Here is a 15,935-nt window from a genome sequence, read left to right as displayed (position 1 = left end):
ATATAGATTATTCGGGTACTTCCGGAGGGTTTACGTTTTTTCTTCCCTTTTTTCCTCTTTTTTTTTATACGTTTCAAACTCGAGTATTTTGAAAAACGTATACATTAAAAGTTTTGGTGGATAAATTAGAATAATGGCAACGGAATGCATATTTATTTTCTTATATTCGCCGCCGCGATTCACGTGTATTTGTTGAATTGAAATACCCGTGCGTTCGTCCTCCGCACCCAGTTCGTAATCCTCACGCGTTCATAAATTATTTTCCAAACAAACCCAGTAAACCGTATAGTTCTGAAACAAGAACAGCAGCAGTTATCGCATGCGAAACAATAACAAACCATTTGCGCGTTGCAACGTATTTCTCATCGCGACCGATTTTCACACCGACTCGGACTACAGTGGTTACGACTTGGACGTGTCGTAAGAAAACTGCGGTACGATTTGCGATCATCTGAATTTTTTTTCAATTCTATTATTTCGAAAAGAAGAAAATCAGAACCCGCATTTTGTACACATTTTATTCGTTGTGAGATACAAAAATGTATTGTTGGTCCGTAACACTCATCGTTCGACGGGAGAGATCGCCCTTCATTCGGTGACGCGGTACCCCTCACGTGATGTTTTAGCTATGTGTTATGTAATGGTCATATGGTTTTTTTTTTTTTTCATCTAAATGTTTGAATCGCAGTTTGAACTTGAATCGTACTTGAGTCATATTCGGTTAGGCAGCGGTACCTTATACCCGATACGATTGAGGTAAAGTACATCACGCGGAACAGTGGAAATGTATTTATTCTAATAAAACGTTATCGCGTGCGTATCATTTTATGTATGTATGAATTTTAACGCATGTCCCTGTTCCAAAAGCGGGATTTTTTATGGTTTACTATCGTGTGCGCATACATTATGGTGTTTGCGCGTTATGAAAACAAACTACATACTTGCTGACTGGAGTTCACCGTTAAAATAATAATATATTAGGGAAAACGGTCGGGGAAATATGAAACGCATAAGCTATGCAACATGCTACCCACACTTCCACTTCCGTCCGCCACCCGTTCGAGTAAATATAATTTTATCAAAATCGTGCAACGTGCGGATATACGCTTAAAACGTGATTCATTTTAATTTTCCGTGAACGCGCAAGACCGTTACTTTTTCGTACTATTTCGCTCAAGGAATTTCGTATGTTTCATGGGTGAAGAAAAAGCATTCTTAAAAGGGAATGGAGTAAAGTGACGCTCGTTTATAACGAATAAATAATCAAAAGCGTCTAGGATGGATCCGTCAACATATGATTTTCATAATTTATCCATGAATTGTGTCATTGTGTCTTCATCGAGATTAAAATTTATTTTTAATACGTTTTAACAAAACGGTGTTGGCTGATAGCACGGTCTTGTAACTTCATCGTTAACTTAATTCACTTAATCCACTTAATTCAAAGTATTTCCTCAACAAACGCTAATATAATTGTGCCGTAAAACGTGTCGAATTGATATTCATCAACATATGTTGATGCACCGAAATCACACTCGTAACTATGCCGTACACGTCCAACTTACCGCGTTCGTTTGACGCGCGTCGAAATTACGTTCATTCTTCGCGTGTTCGGTAATCGAGCGATATCTCACACGGCAATACGGGATGGAGGCTACGAGGCGTGGAGACGTTCAACGGTGGACCGATGGGTATGTAGCAGTCGATGGGCCTTAGCGTTTGGGTTCGAGTAACCCCTGAACCGTGTCATCTCCGTGAATGCAAAATGATCGGTCGTGCTTTCGAAGTGTCCGAGTGCGATGTTCAGCCGACGGGCTGAACGGAATCCGCGTGTAGCTAAGCGATACGTGCTCAATCGTTTCACGAAAATTTTGACGAACCGGTCGCAATCATATTTTCTTCGTATCCATCTTGGTCCCACGCGCGTGGTCCAATCGTGGGTTGATCTGTCGCATTTCCGTAACAACAGGGGAACCCTTGCCACCCCTCATGACCACATCGTCTTGCAGAAAGTTCCCCAAAACTTTCCCCGGCGACCATCCATCTTGTAATTGTTTCCCACCACGCTGGATGCGCTTCAGCGGTAAAAATGAGAATATCATTTCAGTTTTCTGCCAAATGATTTAACGATCGAGCTATAGGTAACCGATATAATTTCGTTTGATGTGCAACGTTGTACGAAACACATTTAGCGTTTAAAATATCGTAAAACTAATATTAAAAATATTTTATGCTTCTTTATTTTTTTTTCGCTATGTTCACGTCTTATACTTATTTCGAGCGCTACGGCTACCTACGCACATCGTACATCGATTTTTTTTTTGGTTGAACATTTTATTTCACCTTATCGTTCGTTAAATATTTTTTAAACACATTTTATTTTCCGTTTTAAACTACACAATCGGTTCGAATTTCAAGCTGCGGAATGAGTGCCGGCCAGGGGTAGATCCAGAAATTTGTTAAAGGGGGGGGGAAGTAATTTAAATATATCCATCAGATACTGTACATACCTAATAACCAGGGCTAGGATTCGTATGCAATAAAAAAATTGTAAAATATGCATTTATGGTAAATTTTTATAAGATAAACACATAAATATAGTTACAAAAAAAATATATTTAAATACATCAGTGGTTGGCTGTTTGTCTTAATATAATATAATTGAGAAATAAAATAATTTAAAACAAAATTTATGTTTAACAAAAAACTCAGTTTTGTACTTTAATCAGCAGGGCTAGAATTAAATACGAAATATTAATATTAAATTATAAATATTAGCTATAAAACGTTGATCTTAATTTTTATAATCAAAATATGCAATAATATTCATTTTATTCAATATATGTAATAATATGCATTTTATCAAAAATATGCAGAAACAGGCAAAATAAAAACACCACCATTTATTTCATCATTAGGTGATTCGTGTACATTATTGACAAAATCAATAATTAGAAGTAGCAAAAAAAAAACATACACTTGCATACAAGTCCTAGCCCTGCTAATAACATACTTTTTAAGATTACCATTTTAATTGATAATTTCAAACTAATATCAATGAAAATATTTTTATACTTGAAAAAAACCTAAATTTTATAAATCTAGTACAGCAAAAATAAAAAATAAAAATATAAAAAAAACGAAAATACACATTTAAAATTACAAATATAATAAGGTTACATACATTTACATTCTACACAACAGTATATACTATTTCAAAAAAATTATAATAAAAACAAAATATTTAATTCAAATTTAATGAATAAGGTATAGTTTTATATTTTTGCTCTTGGTAAACTGGTCAATGACTTCATCAGACGTAATTTCAAAATCATTATGTACATTTAGCAGAGATAATCCAACTAATCTCTCTTCACATATTCTATTTCTCAACCAGACTTTTAACCTTTTCAGGGTAGAAAAACTTATCTCTGCCGATGATACTATTACAAGTAATACAACTAAAATCTTAATTAAAAAAATTGCAATTTGGTTAGATGTCTTCATCACACGACTTCAAAAGTTTTATATTATCCAATACGAGTACATTGTACATTTTATTATTACTCTTGCACTTGGCTTTTCACACTTCAACTTCAGACTTGATTATATTTTCGTTATTGTAAGTATTTAAATTCGAATTTTGTAATTCTGAATATTTTTCTATAAATGTGTTTTACTCTTTGTAGTTGTTAAGCATTTAATTGACATATTTTGTGTCGAAGTAAAAGTAATATGAAACTATTTCTATCAGAACAGTATTTTATCAAATTTTTTGGTTTAAATCTGAAATAATGGCATCTAATGATGGGATAGACATATTTTTTCTATAATAATCTTCAACTATATCAGATGGGACGATGAGTCTACAAGTTTGTTTTATTGAAAGTCTTGGCATGGAAAGAACGATTTTATTTTTTTCTGAAATGTCTAGAATGGTTTTCCAAATCCTATTAAATGTAATGTTTGCTTGGCATTTTTCATTCTGTATCATTTGTTTAGTATTATTAATTAACTCAGCACGGTGTTATCGTAAAAATTAAGTTAATCATTTTTACAGAGATGAGAAAATCAGTATATATCAAGTAACAAATAAAGTATTCTGATTTTGAAGAAGAAACCACATCATCCCATGTACTTATAAATACTAAAGCCTGTAGTGTTTGTAATAAATTATCGTTCAAAAATATTAAAGATTCGTGTCATTCTAACCATCTTGTATCACATAGGCCACTCAACTTAGAACCTAATTTTTGCTTGAAAACAAAATCTCTTTTGGCTGAAATACGAAAAATGGCAATTATTTCTTTAATTAAACCAAATCATTTTCTGATACTTGGAATATTTGCCAACTCAGATGGTACCCAATGCAATACAGGACTTCGAAAAAGAGCTATGGTGGCATAATTTGTATGCTTCATTATAGCAAAAACAGCACCAGATTGTTTTGAAGTCATGAAATTGCAAGTATCAGTACAAATTCCAACACAGTTATCCAAGTTCCATGCATTTTGGTTCATTATTTTAACAACAGTTTTTCCCAACGATGTGCCCAGTTATTTTCCCAACAAATAGCAAAACAATTAAGAAAACTGTATAGACGAATACTTATATTGATGTCACAAAAAAGAAAAACATGTCAAAGATTATAGTTATTTTCACCCGTCGGATGAAATGGAGTCTAACGTTTTCGGTCGAACATAATATTTTAATTGATTGTTTTACTTATCGCTGTACTATAATAGTTAACCTCTTGTCGAAACTTATTGTATACTTGTGAATACTTCAGATCATTTTTAATGATTAATAGAACTAAACATTATAGATTTACACCGTACATAGAAAACTTTGATATACAAAATATAAAAAAATTAGAAACAAAGAAAAAAAAAAATGCTGTGATGATATTGAAATATTCCATAGAAAATGAGCTTGCAGTTAGAATGTTTTGTTTTTACAATATAATTTTTGTATTATATATGTATAGGTACTGAACCCAAATATGTAGTTTCAAAAAAAAAAAAACCAACAATACCTTTCTTGCAACAATTCTTTAGTGGTAAAAAATGAACGATAAAAAAACAACACATTTCATGTAAATATATTCGTGTGATAAGTATATTATATTATTATAACCTTTTTGGGAGTTTTTTACTAACGAGTGCTAAGCCGATTGTAACCCTTACGCACAACAAGGGTACGGTAATATTGTGCGGTACTGCATGAAAAGTATAACATATACCTATGGTCGCTTGATAGTATAGTATTTTAAAAAGGATATCGTTACGTTTTCTCGAGAGATTAGGAAATGTTATAAAGTTCAATTTAAATTGAAATAAAATAACGTTCTCGTAGGCTTGGTTTTTAGTTCCACTAAAATGACATTGGAGTGTATTAAAAGAAAAAAACAACAATGTGTACAGTTATGTACGCATTTAAGTAAAACAACTTTTAAATTTTAATGGACCTAAAGATAAGCTTAATTATTAATACTATTTAAGCGTGTTATTTATTTTTATTATTTTTTGTCTGCTTACTAGAACTCGTTAAAACCATGTTTGTAAAAGTATCGCAAGACTTTACTCGAATGTTATAAAATTAATGCACCGGTTATAGTTATGTTTACCGAATTTATTTAAAAACTGGGCTCGATATTTTTGTGTCGTATAATAATAAAACTTTTTGAAGTTGGTTTAATATTTGTAGTCTTGTCGGTGTCGGTTAAAAAAAGTGAAATATCAGAAAACGAACGCTAGCGTACGGCGGAAAATACGAACGCGAATGACCGATGGAACGGGGAAAGTGGGGAAGTGAAAAAGTGTAAATAAAGAAGTTTTTTAATCGTATATAATATTGGGGCGCGCATGAGGGTGACCGACCGCAGCACCGATTCGATGGTGCAGTGCACAGGACGCAAGGTTGAGAAATTCCCTGAGACTTACGGGGCGTGCAACATAGTTCTGTCTCGGGGGTTGTACAATATAATAGAGTTCATGTTTCGTGAAATTGTTTAATGAATGTGGCGAACTTTTTAAATCACGTCCAAGCTGCTGAAATTCCGAGTGCGCCAACGGATGAACAAAAGTTTAATACGCCACAGAACTTATATTAAACAATCATAACAACGAAACCACTACATATATATTGTTACACGGACCGCTCGCGGAGTTCGAACAAAAAACGTATCCCGGAATATTTGTGCGATTTGGAGAGGGATGGATGGGGAATAGAAAAAATATCGCTTCGGCAGAAAATATATATATTTATATAAAATATAAGGAACGGGTTAATATAAATAATATATTCAATTTGTATTACCGAGAGTAATGCAGTGTGCGGTACGTGATAAAAGCGCTCTAGAGGTATATTTTATGTTATTATTCGCCTCGAGGTTCGTATAAATAATGGTCCGTTAAGGAAATGAATAAAATTGAAAAAAAAATCGAATAGAATTAAAGCGATTTGGTCGTGAACAATGGATATAAAGTCAGATTAAAGAACTATATCGTGGGTGTACACAGTGAACGTTGAATTGAAAGGCGTCAAATGACTTTACAAAATTAGTTTTTAATTTTTGTGGATTTGCTTAAATCGTTGTTTCGTTTTCATTATTATTATTTTTTATTTTTTGCGGCGCAAGTCCGGTTATCTTTTATTGATGAATGGAAAATTTCATTCAAAACCGAAAAGTATTCAAATTCGTAAGAAACCGTACAAAAAATATTTCAACGGTTTGATAATATACAAGATAATTTAATTAACGACATTTTCGCTCTCCTTTAAAATGTACGAAAAGTCAAATGCACCAATCACAGGCACTCAATTAAAACACGCCGTTATAATTCAGATGTATTAAACTAATAAGTTTCAGATTAAAACCTAATACAATTCATAAGCAATATTGATTTAAAAAGCTATTAGCTAGTTAAAAAATACCATTGTATTTGTACTAAATTAATCTCTATACTTTCATGCAAAGTCAGTTATATATATACAATTAAATTATTTTCATAGTTAAAACAAAAGTTCGTTCTTGTTCGACTTTCAAGAATGTTTAGATCAGCTGGAATTCCATGGTCAAGCGAGATACATGGGGTGGAATGGCTCTACTTGTTTTTTGTGGTAACTTTGAAACCAGTGTACCATTGCCCACGAAAAAACGTTTTTGAATGGAGAAGGTAAAGTGGAACTCTTTATATTTTTAAAGATGTTTTATATTGTAAAGTAGAACTAAACTTTTTATTAATCGGTTAAACTTTTAATGTTTTAACTGTTCTAAAAAAGAAAAACATCTAAAATAATGGGAATATTGAAAATCTTAAGTGCTCATATAAAGCATAAATTTCATTATAATAATTCTAAACTATGAAATTTCTTTAATATACTTATGTTATAATAATAGTATTAAATCAAAATAATTTTTTGAAATAATTTTTTTTAAAAAAAACTATGAAAATATAAAATGTTCAATTTATCTAGATAAATTATTTGGTTGGTTATTTTTAATATTCTATCTTATCTAGGTAAAAAGTTACAAGGCATTTAAACAATTATCTTAAATTAATATCTTACTCATCTAGAAACATTTTTTTATTGATCAAAATCACCAAAATTGTGCAAACAAAATTTCAAATTTGATTTATTTATTTATTCTTAATTAAATTTTATATGTTATAAACAGAGCTCTAAAAAAGGTTGTTATAAACGCTTAAATATGCTCAAAAAGTATTCATATAAACGCTTAAATATGCACTAAAAATACTAAAATATACAAAAAAACGTTTGTTTACAAAAATTATTATTTTAGCTTCAATTATTAAAAAAAAAAAAATTTAGATACTGAATTCACGAAACAAACTAGCATGCATACAGTACGAAAAATTGGAAACGACTACAAAATTTTTTAATGAAAAATAATCTGTAAATAATCTGAGAATGATGATATCGGAATACCCGAATACCTAGAAACTATAAAAATAAAATACTACAGTACAAGCTACAATTACATAGAACTATAATGGTTCCTTATGGATGGGATTACGAAGTTTCGGGCGTACACTCTCGCTACGTAGCGCGTCGTCTAAACTCGTATAGGTGTATATAGTATCTTCTGGTATTATTATAGAAGTTATATAAGAGAAAAATTAATTCACACAATTTAATTACTAATATGAACAATTAATATGACTAACTTGTTATTTTTAAGAAAAAAGTTTTAGGCTACTAAAAAATATTTTAAAAAAATCAATGATAAAAATCATGCAAAAATCCAAAAATAAGTAAAAAAGCGAAAAAAAGCAAAATAGCACTTATACACCGAAATATGCAACAATATGCAACATAAAATTTCTTATGTAGCTTCTTGGTTATCTGAAACAAATTTATAGCTCACATATGCATCTCTAGGACCTCTCAAAAAAAATATGCAAATGCTAGAAGTTATGAGCTCTGGTTATAAAATATAAATAATACGATTTATAAAAATGAATAAACCATGATAATTTTTTTCCCCATTGTATGTCGGAAGCAGGCCCACATTTAAGGGGACAATGGGTACAACTGCTCCGGGTGCTAGTTCTTTGGGGGCGCCAAAATTTTGTGATTGGAAATTTGCTCACTTGTGAATTATTGAACTTTTAAAATTATTTTATAATTATATTATTTTAAAATTATTATTTTTTTTTTGTTTTTAATAACAGTATCGTAAATTAATGTTAATGTATTATGCTGTTTGGAATTTAAACAACTATGAACTAATGTATTTATAACAATATTACTATTAGTGATCCAGAATATTATTGATATACCTAATATTAGTTCCCAAATTATTTGTGATAAACATAAGTTATTTATAATAATGCGGCGCATTATGTTATCGCGTGTGGCGTGCGGTGGAGTGCCTACTACATAAAAATAGCATTGATTTTAGAATATCTAAAAGGTTCATGGGAATCTATCTCTTATATTTTCCGTGGGCAGGTCCCTTAGAGAGGTGCCAATTTTTTTTGCGTCTAGGCACAAAATGTCTAAATGTAGAACAGGTTGGGAGGTATATAATGTTTACTGTTAAAAATTGAAAATATGGTATTCTAAAATAATGAATTAACATATAATCTGTGTTTGAGCTATATAGACAGTTGGTATAATGGTATAAGGTAAAAAAAAAATCTATAATATTTGATTTACACTCTTTAAATATTATATCAAAAAAAATGCTCTAATTTGCTCTAAAAAAATTATCTAATCCCAACACTGATAACTATAATTCTGCGTGAATATATAACGTGTCGTAGCGACTTTTACCGTAAATACCTGCGGTTCTCTAGCTTTTACGACAATGACACCCTTGGAAAATTATCTGCTGCTTTTATTGAATCTCCAATGCCCAAGGCATAAATTCTATATGATTTCAGGGTACTTTTGACATTTAAATTCAACATTTTTCAGTGCTATTATATTTCCATAGCCCGAAGTAAAAACACCAATTTTTTTCCAAATCCAAGTTCGTATATAATTCTCATGATTAAAATATAAAAACGTATAATTTTTTCTAAACTTATTAATTTAGACGACGATTTTTATTAGGTTTACAAATCTTGCGAAATCCTACAATGTGACATGTTAACAGTTCTCAAATATCTTTTTTTTCCAATCTCTATTAAGATATTAAAAAAAAAAAAAAAGCAAAATTATGAATAGTCGGTTTTTCATTTATGCTTTATAATAATATGGGTTTGTTAATATTTTCAACACTATCTAATTTTGATAATTTCAGACGTTACAGTTTAAGTAATATTGTAAGATATTATACAATCTGTATGAATATATTATTAATCTATTCAACTTATAACAAGTGAATTTATATTAAATGACGTATTTTTGCCCTGCTGGAGCCCCTAAGTAACCTTCACGCAGCACGATTATAGGACCACTGTAGTACGTCGTATAGACTGTAATGTTATAATATTTAATCGGACGATTTGAGCAGTAAGCGAAAATAAATTAAATGACTAACTTTGCGTTTTATTTTAATTTTACGTTCCACCCTTACAAATACGAGTATAACGACCTTGTGCACGTAACAACAACCTGATATGTGTATCCATATATATATATATATATATATATATATATATATGTGTATATGGAAAGATGCATTTGCAACAGCATCAAATGCGCATGAAAAGCTATGTACTCGTGTAATACTATGTAATTACTATGTAGTCGTGTGTACTAAATACCAACTGCAGTTATTGCGCACGTTTCTATTATTATTATTATTATTGTTACGAGTGCTGTAGTAACTCATGGACGCATATTACGATTATTTTTAGGGGTTGGGGGCGCCAGGAATGCTTATCAATGCCAGCTTTCAAGTATAAGCTCTATCACCCTCCTTCCACCCTCGTTTTATCAAAACTAATTATTATTTAGGTGTAACCCGCTGTCGCGATAAATGGAAGTCCAATGATTGGATTTCGAATAATATGAAATAAATTTGAATAATGCAATGTAGTGTTTTTTTATTACAAGTTGTAGTTGGAAAATCGATTTTCATGTTTCATAGATATCGATTGTTTTGAGTATGCATATAATATATTAAGACGGTATTCTACGAGTATTTGATTTACATGTATATATTATGTCACTCACATGAGTTATATAATATGCTATGCCACTCGAGACATTCATCCAAGAACGATTCCTGACATTTTTCTTACCCGACCACTCTGCAGTAGTATCACATCAGAATTCTATATTATAATCTATAAAATCCCTTGGGTTTTAACTGCTCGTAACCGTCACGTAAACCATTCTGACATGTAAAGTGTATACTTATGAATTACGTAATAATTAACATATCACATAATTTTAAAACCCATTTTGAAGTGTTTTTTAAATGCGTACTGCTACATATTGTTATGTAAGTAAAGAGGAAACATTCTATTTGAATCCGAATAAAATTTTGTTAATCGAGTACCATTCAGTATAATTAGGCAACCATTGAAGAGTCTACAGGATTTTTCAAGGATTTTTAAGGATTTTTTTTCGGTTTAACAAAATGCATTACTTAATGAAGCTTTGTAAAATTTCAAACGCAATTCTTTTCTATCTGTAATTTTCAACGAATCGAAAGATAGTTGTTTGAACTAAGTTATTTTTGAAACCACGATTTTCAAGGCAATCATAGAGTTTAGATTGATGGAAAACGAGTCCATGATATTTGCGGAATCTTGTAGATTTTCATAAGCATTTACAAATGCAGCGTACCGTACGCCATACGTTAAAAGCGTCTATCAGGAACTTTTTTTCAAGGACAAAATATAAAGTCGATTTTCGTATTACATATTTTGTGCAGTGCCGTTTATTATTACGTGCATCATAACTATAGGACGGTTTCAGGTAATTTAGGATAATCGGTCTTATAATGTGCATATCTTATTGTAATAATCACTCGATAAAATAGTGCGCCTAGACGGTGACATTATTAAATTATGTATACATTTTAATATTTCCAAATATTTCTACGGTAGAAAATTGAATATATTATATAATATATTATATATAATACATATATAACCCACAGGTGTGGAAAAAATACAGCGTTTCAAATTGAAGGGGATGTTCGAAAGATAATCATTGTTTAAGACAATTATTGTACAGTGTACAATAATTGTACACAAAAATTATTTTTTGTGAACCGGAGAAAAATTTAATTTTTGACTTCTCAGACACCCATAATCAAATTTTAGATACAAAATCAAAAGTCGGTTTTTACTTTAACAATTGTATGACATCTACGCTTAGCCGCTTGACAAAACGTGCATTATGCGTACGAGCAATAGTAGCAATGTATAAGTGTGTACGTGTGAAACTCATGTGACGTACAAAAGTTGTCGTTTGAAATCTATGTCTGTTAACGAGCGTTTAACTGAAATCACGGCAACGCTGAATTTTTTAAGAGATCCTGTACATTTATACGAAATTTGTGGAATCGTGTGTGTTTTTAAATGCTTATGAAAATCTAAGCGATTGCTCGTGTTGGGGAAACGTGTTGTAAAGGGTTTTAAAATTAAAATTTGTAAAGGAGGGGCTAGTTTATTAGATTGGCCCTACCTGCAAATACCTAGCCCTACCAGTAGCCCGACCTTAGATATAACAATATAGTAATTTTTTATAAGCACAATTATTTCAATATAGTTTTGTCATACTGTCCATAATTACTTGAGATTTTAAAATATAGTAATTAGATTAAACTAATTACTATTACTTTTTTTTTGCTTAAATCAGTCAACTAGTCCCGGGTATCAGAAGGAAAAAACAGACACTTACGATACGCCTACAAATGTTGCTATGGTCATTTCTATAACTGCGTGCACGCATGAAGAACATATCGAGTTGTTGGTCTTATTTTTTCTTCAAAAATATTGGTTAATTTTCAATTTTTAATAGTTGTGCTAGTATATTAATTGATATAATTCATCATATCGTCTGATGATTCGTTATTTTTCAGTTTACACGTTATAAACGTCAATTTAAATATTTTAATAAGAGTGTATAGTACATATTATGTGAAAAAAAAATGTTTATTTAACCTAACCGATTTTCACAAACGTCCCGTGAATAACGATTTCCAAAAGGGAGAAAAAAAACAAAATCGTTATTGTTAAAAATGACTCCCGCGGTCGTAAATGTTTTTTATTACATCATTTCCGATCGGGTATCGGACCAATGACAATCAACTGCTACACGCGCGTAACATTCTACACAAATATAATGTGTAAATGTCGGTAATTTATTAAACGCGATTGTTTACTATGCAAAAATGCTGTCGGCACGACTTGTACAACTGTCAAACTACACATCTAAAGAGCGTTGTACTATATTTTCGCGCGCCCCCTTCCCACCCCTATAACGACGAGGCCAAAGCCATCATGGACATCACGAGATTCGAACACGCGTCACGAACAATATTGTATAATACCGAGTCGTTTCGCAGCAAACAATTGCGATATGCGAATTGAAAACCTTCACCGAGTAAAGACCGTAGAGGGATATATTTTATTTTTTTCCACGATACATCCAAATTGTACGCCAATTATAGAAAAGTATTGAAAACACTTCAATTCAAAAGTCAACATGGTTTGTAAAGGAAATCGATGAGAATATAACACGATACCGATAGCGTGTAATATCTGCTGGACAAGTAGAACAGGAATGGTATTATAGGGATTCGACGACGGGAAGACAGTGGAATATACTTTTTATAAATGTTGATTAAATTTATTAAAAAAAAAAAAGTGTAATAGTGGTTCGTAGAAAAAAAATGAATTGTTCATCCCAACCAAATCGTTACTTTACATCGTTTCTGTTCTGAAGTCTTATTAGATGTCATGTTTTCGCATTGAACTTGTTCGGATTGAAGTTATATTTTTATCGTTTTATCTGCATCAATACTATTCGACGATATGGTCTCCGTTTAAAATCGATCGATAGCAACTCTGAGGATATTCGAGTCTTTTGTCAAAGACAAAAAACCTTGCTGTTTAACAAGTGTAATTCTTAGTAAAATGTTTTTTTTTTTTCAAATTCGTAATAAATATTTAGGATTTAAAAACAAATCATATAGTTTGTCGACGCGAGTACAGTTGATGTAACCGAAATAGTACACACGGTAGTTAGCAGCTTTTTGACGGTCGTGAATTAGCACCGCAACATCAAACGATTGACTCCAAACCGGTGTCAATATTTCGTAACTCAGTTGTAACTTTTCGTAGATTAGCTTACGAAATTTCCAACTTTCAACTTTGGCTGTTAACAAAGTATTAGTGAAGAGTGAGAAGAGTGGATTGGGTAAGTTCTGTGGGTAGCCAAAGTTTACTGAGGTAAACAGAGTTACAAATAGTGACGAGTCGCGAGCCGTTGACGTTGATATGAAGTCGACCGGTCATTGTCGATAGGCAAGCTATATGTAAGCGAGTTTTTGAACGTATATGTTTTCGTAAACGGCACAGAAACAGTGTAACACAATTTTCTATTATATTCAACATTACAAACGAATGACGTAGTGATACTTTGAACAACTTGCGTACTGATTTAATTTATTTACATTCGGACACCTAGGTGGTCTATAATAATAATATTTAGTATCCAATAAGTTGTCTGCTAACGTTGCTCGTATTATCTCGGTGAATATTTTTTGGTTAACCCATTGACTGTTATTGTTACAGGTTATGGTAGCGTGACGCCGCAGACGCCTTGGGGCCGGGTGATCACGATCATTTACGCGCTGATCGGCATACCGCTGATGCTGCTGTACCTGTCGACGATGGGCGAGACGCTGGCCAAGAACTTCCGGCGCATTTACTCGAGACTGTGCTCCACATCGCCAGGCCATGACGACCGGCACGACGACGGCGCGGGCCGGGGCGGCCGGTCCAGCCACGAGCATGACGGTGGCAAGCGGGCGCCGCTCAACACGGTGTCCAAAAACCACGTGGGCAGCGCGGCCGACTACTACCGGCACCGGTACGAGTTCGAGACGGTGTCGGGTGCGGCGGCGTACGCGGACGCGGCGGTGGACGTGCCGTGCGGCCCGGCCGCCAGTGGTAGCCAGAAGCGCGTGCCCGTGCTGCTCTCGTTGTCCGTGGTCGGCGCTTATGTGGCGTTGGGTGCGTTCATCTACCAGAAACTGGAGCGGTGGACGCTACTGGAAGGCTCGTACTTCTGCTTCACCAGCCTGGGCACCATCGGGTTCGGTGAGCTCATGCCCGGTGGCGTCGAGTCCACCAAGGACGTATCCGTGTTCGTGTCGTCCGGCTACATACTGGTCGGCATGGCCGTGGTGGCCATGTGCTTCCAGCTGCTACAGGACGAGCTGGCCGCCATGTCGCGCAACTGCCGGTGGTGCTGCTGCTGGTGGTGGTGGTGGTCGTCGTCGTCGTCGTCATCGTCGTCGTCGCAGCAGCAGCAGCATCACCAGCAAAAGGAAATGGTCGTGTGCACTGTCGCCGGTATGGATGATGACGGCGGCGGTGGAATGGGAGGCGGTGTAAGTCCTCCGCCACCACCGCCGTTGTCCGCGTCGTCACACCACCGTGGCGGACGGCTGCAGCACCACAGCCGCAACGACAGCACGGCTGTGGGCTCCTGACACGGGGATTACGGGCCGCAGCCCCCGACATCATCGCCGCTGCCCATGGGCACGGTCGCGGCCGCCGACGGAGGAGTAGTGGCGATTGACCTGAAACCTTTGGCACCACCGCCGTCGCCCCCACCGCCGCAGAAGGTCGCGCAGCTGCTGCCACCACCCGCGTTCGATGACCTGGACGACGACCATGGCTTGGACGTGGGTTCGGACGACGGCGGTGGCGGGCGGCCACGGGTCGGCCACCGCGTGCTCCTGCCCGCTCCCCCACCGCCGTTCCAACGCCAGTCGGCCGGCCGATGCTCCGTACAGCAGCCCATGATCGGCGGCTACTACCGGTCAGCGGCTGCTCACTACACCGACGGTGGCCTAGTGTCCGAGTACTTCATCCCACGGAGCGCTAGCGCACACGATCTGTGCTCCGCCATCGAGATGCAGAAGATCCCGCCGCCGCTGCCGCCGTCCGCACTGCGCACCACCGCGACCACGCTCACCCGTCCACCCAGGCTGACTCCTGCCAGAGACAAGATGGTTACGTTCGAGGACGAGAAGCACCATCAGCAGCAGCAGCAGCTCCAACAGCAGCACCACCACCAACATCACCGGTCCAGCGGCGATCTTATCGTGTAAGTCCAACGCGCGCCGTGAACAGATTATCGTCGTTATCATATTGTCGTGCCGCCACCCATTTACCGTAACGATGTACATAGACATCATATTGTACTTTGATATTGTAGTGTTTTGTAATGATAATTAATACGTATGTTTATTTTTCCGGTCGCTTCGG

General features: G+C 34.9%; 1 protein-coding gene across 1 annotated transcript in view; it reads left to right on the top strand.

Annotated features, from left to right (window-relative positions):
* LOC112681793 overlaps positions 1 to 15,177 on the top strand; it is a 161,759-nt gene extending 146,582 nt beyond the window's left edge. Inside the window, exon 5 of the mRNA XM_025552112.1 lies at positions 14,232 to 15,177. Within this exon, the coding sequence (XP_025407897.1) occupies positions 14,232 to 15,154 (923 nt within the window). The 3' untranslated portion in view covers positions 15,155 to 15,177. The remainder of the gene's footprint in view (positions 1 to 14,231) is intronic.
* Positions 15,178 to 15,935: the final 758 nt, after the last annotated feature.

This window comes from Sipha flava, unplaced genomic scaffold (genome assembly GCF_003268045.1).
Source record: "Sipha flava isolate LNK unplaced genomic scaffold, YSA_version1 197_pilon_pilon, whole genome shotgun sequence".
In the NCBI taxonomy this organism is placed as follows: Eukaryota; Metazoa; Arthropoda; class Insecta; order Hemiptera; family Aphididae; genus Sipha; species Sipha flava.
Note: the sequence above shows the minus strand (reverse complement) of the source record. Positions and strands in the feature narration are given on the sequence as shown.